The sequence below is a fragment of the Meleagris gallopavo genome, chromosome 5, assembly GCF_000146605.3.
Source record: "Meleagris gallopavo isolate NT-WF06-2002-E0010 breed Aviagen turkey brand Nicholas breeding stock chromosome 5, Turkey_5.1, whole genome shotgun sequence".
In the NCBI taxonomy this organism is placed as follows: domain Eukaryota; kingdom Metazoa; phylum Chordata; class Aves; order Galliformes; family Phasianidae; genus Meleagris; species Meleagris gallopavo.
In genome coordinates this window covers 33,206,971-33,213,386 of record NC_015015.2, presented here as the reverse complement: position 1 = coordinate 33,213,386, position 6,416 = coordinate 33,206,971, and the positions used below count along the sequence as shown (strand labels likewise).

Here is a 6,416-nt window from a genome sequence, read left to right as displayed (position 1 = left end):
TGCTTGATGACTGATCTACGGGAGAACATTCACTTACAACAGCTATCATTAACACCATAATAAATGTATTTATTGAGTTAGCAAACTTGGAAATATAAAGTAGTAATGTGGAGTATCTTACAAGACTCAGATAATTAAGTAACATTTTGAGTTTTGATAACAGAGTCTAGTTTATATAAATCTTTACTGACACATTTATTGTGATTTTTAAGAAAGAGATCAACTGTATTTCTTGTGTAGATGTTCTGAAAAAAACTCTATGGGGGGGGGGAAGTACTGTTTCTAAAGCAGAATGAGCATCAGACATTGAAGAATAGTGCAAAGAAATGCTGAAAAACATAACACATACACCAGTAATTCTTAGGGTGTCACTATTTGTTAATAAACCCACAATAACTGTTTCCTTGTTACTTATGAGTATTTTATATCTCTTATTGAAAGACAGAAGTGATGTTTTCAGAAGGAGTATTTCTAGAGGCAGAGACTCAAATCTACACAGAAATCATGCTGTCTTCTCTCAATTCCTGTACATGCTCTCTGGAGCTGTGAGTACTGGCAGACATTAATTATATAATGAACTGCTGCCTGCTCCTGCACCGGCTCTACCTAAAGCAATTGTTAATATGTGTTTTAAATATGTGCTTATTAAACAGCTACTGAGGTGTACTATGAGTAGGGCTTTGTTATGTTTGGGAAGAAACCGTCAAAGCAATTACAATAAAAAGTGCAGATGAGAATTATTAATGGATTTACAGTTTGAAACTGCATGACTATTTAGACAAGTAGATGAATATAAACACATAACCTTAATAGACAAAGCTAAATTACTGTATCAAAAACTTGTACTAAAGGTAATTTCAAATACATCTTCAGACCATCAAGCAAAGATGGCACAGAGCCAAGTATAGGAGGACTTTGATAAAGTAAAAGGATAACAGCTAGAAGCTGCAGTTGTCGTGCACTAAGGCTGTTTGTCTGTGGTCCTGAAAGGCAGTTTTGTCATTTCATTTTTGTTCAATGAAGATAGCTGGCTTTCATGAACACAGCTCCCAAAGAAAGACTTGACCTTTTCTTCAAAATATTGCTTTGTTTACTGGAACAGAAATTGTCTATGAGATCTTGAAAATGCTATGTTGATCAGACAGCTTGGTGATAGCCACAGTTAATACTGCATTTAGAAAGTAATATGACTTAATGCTCAACAAAAATATCACACATTTTAAGGTTTATTTCAGAAATGTTGATATACACAGTACTAATTACAGATTTTTTGAGAAGTTGTATTAATGAAGCTGTTATAAGTTTTAATATTATGACAAAATTACAGATTTGAAGTTATCTGAATGCTGTAGCAGTTCTTTGTCTTGTTAACATTCAGGTCATGGTGTTTCAGTCTTAATTCTGGCCAAGCTGGGACAGCTACACACGAAGAGACAGAAACGATTAAGTTGATAACATTATTCTTTCAGTACGTTAATATTCAGTTCATACAGTAAACATTTTTGTCCTACAAGCCTTGGTTATTTCTCACAACCAAAAGCATGCAAGTGATAGAATATTTAATGCATAACCCCATACAAGAGGTTCTAGGTTTCAAATCCTGAGATTTGAATAAATTTCAGCGTTAAGGCTGGTATGAACAATCAGAGTTGGTGGAACAAGGAAATTAAGCTCATTGAAGAGCTGTATGATGGTAAGCAGCATTTGTTTTTCCTCCTTCAAGTGTAACAGAACTTAGTGAATTTAGTTCTTCAAAATGTAGGTCTGAATAATTTAGGGAGGAAGTAAAAGCACAGTTGGTGACAGCTACTGGAGGGCTGAGCGCTGTGAATAATTTGTATTCTGCAGTTTTATTGGAGAGGGTCAGAAGTAATGGCATAACTTTTTTTTTTATTGTACTTTTAAAAAACAAACAAACAAACAAAACAAAAAACAAAGACTGGGGATAACCTGAAGCTCCCACAGTTCCAGTACTTCTAAACAGCAAAACTTAGGACACAGATTTCAAGACTGCAGTTGAATAGCAATTTTTAATTCTGGAGATTTGCTAGAATAGCCTGGAAAGATCCTGTATTTGTGGAAAAGTGTCAGAATTTCATAACTGATTTTTTTTTCTTTTTCGCCCTTTTTCTAGGTTTTATGTTAAGCTAATTACAAAGAACTATTCCAGCTGCATTGCCTGTAAGCTCCCATTGACAACACAGGCCTTCCAAAGTTAGCAACAGCGACTCCAAACCCCCCTACTTAAATCAAGTGAAGAACAGGTAACAAAACCGCATCATTTTTTCAGATCAATTTGTTTTTACAAAGACAAAAATAGAGACAAGTTAAAAACCAGTCACGGAAGTTGTAGTTATTACAGTAATAAGTATTACAGAGTCACTGTTAAAAGTACCTACCTGCTTTATAAACTGCGTAGCATTAAAAAGTTCACTGCAGCCATAGAGGACATGTTTGCCTTGTTTGCCCTAAGAAAAAGAAAAGATGGGAAGAAATCAAGTGTTAGGAGTAGCACAAGTGGCTTCTGGTAACTGCATACTAAAAAGTGTATTTCTCCATGATCTTTAAGTCATACAGTTCTGGCTGTGGTAGAGACAGAAAGTTTGTTATTGATTTCCATATTTGAAAACGCTTTTTTTTTTTTTAAAAGAAAATTGAAACAATATTATGTTGAATTTAGTTGGATACATAATGATCCTAGTCTGCAGTGAACAGTTTGATAGTACTTTTCTGGCAACACAGCATTGTAGAAGTGAAAAAATGGTGTAATAATGCACAGTTTCAGACTGATTTTATGCCCAGCCATGGCTAATAATCCCACAGCTACTCAAAGTTTGAGTGCAGGCTCCAGCAATGTGTCTCACTATTGAATTACTTAGTAGTTACCCTTACTAGTCAGAATGGGTTGTTGATTTTGTTTTTGTCATTGATGTGATTTTAAAACAACAACAAACAAACAGAAAGCACCTTACTAGCTCTATGTGAGTGATAAATGATAAGAAGCCAGGGAACTGAGAAGACAAATACAGAATAGAGGACTCACTGACTTTTTTGTTAAAAGTTGCTTAAAAAAAGGCAAAACAGGAGGAACAGGAGCCTCCTCAAAATGATTTTGTTTCATAGCTGTTAACAGCTGTGCTGTTTCAGCAGAGTCACAGAACTGGATTTTAACAGTGGCTGGTGGGCACGCGCTAATTTGGGAGATGGTGATCCTGCTTCGTCTCCTCATCTTTATTAATTTGGAGCGGTTGGTGGCAATAAGTTTTCAAGCAGAAGTTTGAACTTGGTTCTCCCCACCTTTCAGCTACATTTAATCTTGAGGCCTGAACAGCTCTGATTTTGATCTAAACTGGAATCTTGACACTCTTATTTTCCAAAATACAAATGGGTAGCACTTACTGCTGCATAGTAACATAAACAAAAAGAAACACTAGAGATAATCGTGAAGTGAGACTGCTGCCTTTTTAGACTGCAAAATACACACTCCTGTACAATCCCAGTCTTAAAAACCCAAATTCTTCTAAAAGTGTAATTCTGAATAAAAGCATACGCATATACTCCAAGTTAATTACTCAGCACAGTTAGAGATGTATCACCCAGAAGTTAGTGGAGCCAAGCTGAAGCTGCTTAGCCATGTAAATAATGCAACACCAGTGCTTATTGTTTTGTTGTTTCGTTTTTTTAAAGCTGTGCAGAATTTGATTTTCTTGTGCGAAATGATGATGTCTAGCAGAGGCAGGCTGTCAGGCAGTACTTTTTTTTAACAATATACGAAAGGAAATAAAAGGACAAGCTAAATTTCCTTGTGCTTTGAAGTTTTGGTGATGCATTTATACATGTTGTTGGCCAATGTATCTGTTTCAAGTACAATCTTCCTAACTATGAACAATACTTGATTTATGCTGAAGTGAGATTCTAGCACAGAACTGAAAATAACTGGGTTTGAGGGTTAAGTCTCCTACAAAAACCCCCAAAATGCCAAAGCTGAACACTGCTTCTTGTTTCAGAAAGTTTTCACAGATTTTCTCTGTTTTCAGTGGCAAACTGGTAAAAACAGACAGTGCTTAAAAAAATAAAGCAGTGAATAAAATCTTTGTTGTATCTGCTTGCGAGAACAGACCTGTTGGGTTTTTTCTTCCTTTTCAGTCTGGAGAAAAACTGATTGAATTTTAGAATAATTAATAAGCTACATCTGGTGAGAAAACAGATGCTGGAACTATACCACATGCATGGAGGTATGCCAAACTGCACTGGCTAAGCCTGGAAGAGCCATCTGGTGAGGCAGCAAGTCTCCTGGGAGAAGGGTGAGGGGAATCAAGTTTTCAGTAACTTCTCTTTGTTTTTCAGAAGTGAGGGGCTAACTAAGTAAAGGTGAAGGAGCCTTTACTCCTGGAAGGTTATAACTGACTGCTGAAATAGTCTGGAGAAACATACAGCACATTTCAGCTTTAACACAGATTCCAGAACAGCAAAGAAACTGCACATCTAATCTCTGTCAGTGTTTTTGAAATTTTTGGTTCCTCCTGTCCTCTCCTTGTATTCCACGACTGTGTAACTTTCCTTTTCCTCTCTTTTTCCCAATTCTGACCAGCTCTGTTCCAAAACAGCTGCCTGCTAGAGGAGGAAAACAGCCTTGTGCAGTTCTGATTTCATGTACTGTAGGATATATTGGAATAGGAACGTAAAACTCTCAGGTGCTTGGTACATGGAAAAATACTTCTTAGTTACTGATGTTGCATATGTATTGTTTTCAGGGAAAAGCCTTGATAGAAGCATAGTGAGGTAAAATCTAGAAGGAAGCGTCATATTTTGCTGCTCTTACCTAATTCAAAACTTCATCAAGTTTTCCTTTGTTTCCTTTTTACACCTGGAAAGTGCTTCTACCTCATCTCTGCTCCCAAAGGAATTCTAAAGATTTGGTTGGTTGTTTTTTTTTTTTTTCAGCTGTTTTTTGGTGTACATACATTCCATTTAGGTTGGCCAGGTGGAACTAGAGCCTTCACACCCTTACCCCCCCATTAATTACACAGCTGGTTCCATATTTTTTTCTTTGTACATCATACGATTTCTACACAGAATCAAATGATCCAGCATGCTGAGAATGAACTGCCTGTTACTCACAAGTGAAAACTTCTAAACATAGCCAGGTAATAAGTGTTAAGAGATTGATGCTCTTTGCTTTGATAGGTGGCATACCGCTTGCATTCAGAAATGCAACATGAACAAAAATACCAGAAACAATAACTAGCATTCTAAAATAATCATCCCTGTTTTCTACTGAATTCTTACATACGTTTTTCCCTGCACTGTATGCGTAGTACCAATGTAACCACTAATTTCATTAGACTTAATCTTCCAAATACTAAATGTTACAGAAAAACTGCTGAAACTGGTTTATATTAGTAAGTTAGAAACTACAAGCAGAAGTACACATACCTTTATGTAGTCAATAAGATTTTGATATTCAATATAATTGCCTCCACCAACTACGAAGACTATTGCCTAAAATACAACATGAACACATTCAGAACATGTAATCAGATTCTTAATATTGCAGTAGTGAAGTATATACCCACATCGGTTAATACAACTAACACTATCTTCATCATGCTTCAGTCTAAGTAAGAACCCAGCACAGATTAAGTAGCTTTCTACCTGCAAGAACATGAGGTTTTTTTTTACTGGGATGCAAAATAACAAGTATTTCTTTTAACATGTTTCTTTGTCCTACTAAGAAATAGGTGAAACGTTGCATTTTTGTGTGGAGATGGCTCCAGTTTCACAGGAGCAGCTGGGGTATTTTTGTGGATGCTTGAGAACTAATTTGAGAAACAAAATATTTCTATTTATTAAAAAAAAAAACACTTCTTCACTGTCTTTCCCCTTCCTACTTAGTACTGTAACACTTCCATTCTTTGCATTAACATTCACTATCCAGTATCGTCTGATGTAGCCTCTATCACTATCATTTTTGGTATGGCAGCTCCATGTGACACAAAAGTATTTTTTTTGCTCAGGAGGACAGATAATTCAGAGACATGCATACAGTGCTGAGGCAAACTTAATAAAGAACTTAAATTCATGGCCAACACTACTGTTTAAGACTGAAAAGAGAATTAAATTTAGAGAGCACTGTAAAAGTCTGGTATAAAAATAGGGGTGTTAAATTACTGAGTACTCAAATATGGTGTTATTACATTACTATAATTATCTCCAGAAGCATTTTTGAGATTTTCCCCCCCCCACTATTATTTAACATTATATTATTATTAAATTATATTATTATTAACTGCTTACACAGCTTGCTGAAGATGGAGAGACTTTTTGAGAATGGCAGCTCACTACAATATCGAGGTAAGCAGACTAAGTGATTATTGCAAACCAAGGTCTCTTCCTTCCTTTATTACCAAAAAATG

At 35.8% G+C, this 6,416-nt stretch overlaps 1 protein-coding gene across 1 annotated transcript in view; it reads right to left on the bottom strand.

Annotated features, from left to right (window-relative positions):
- Positions 1-1,208: 1,208 nt before the first annotated feature.
- SCFD1 (sec1 family domain containing 1) overlaps positions 1,209-6,416 on the bottom strand; it is a 40,580-nt gene continuing 35,372 nt past the window's right edge. Inside the window, exons 22-24 of the mRNA XM_010711641.3 lie at positions 5,437-5,502; positions 2,400-2,468; positions 1,209-1,419 (exon numbers count right to left, since the gene is read on the bottom strand). Of these exons, the coding sequence (XP_010709943.1) occupies positions 1,396-1,419; positions 2,400-2,468; positions 5,437-5,502 (159 nt within the window). The 3' untranslated portion in view covers positions 1,209-1,395. The remainder of the gene's footprint in view (positions 1,420-2,399; positions 2,469-5,436; positions 5,503-6,416) is intronic.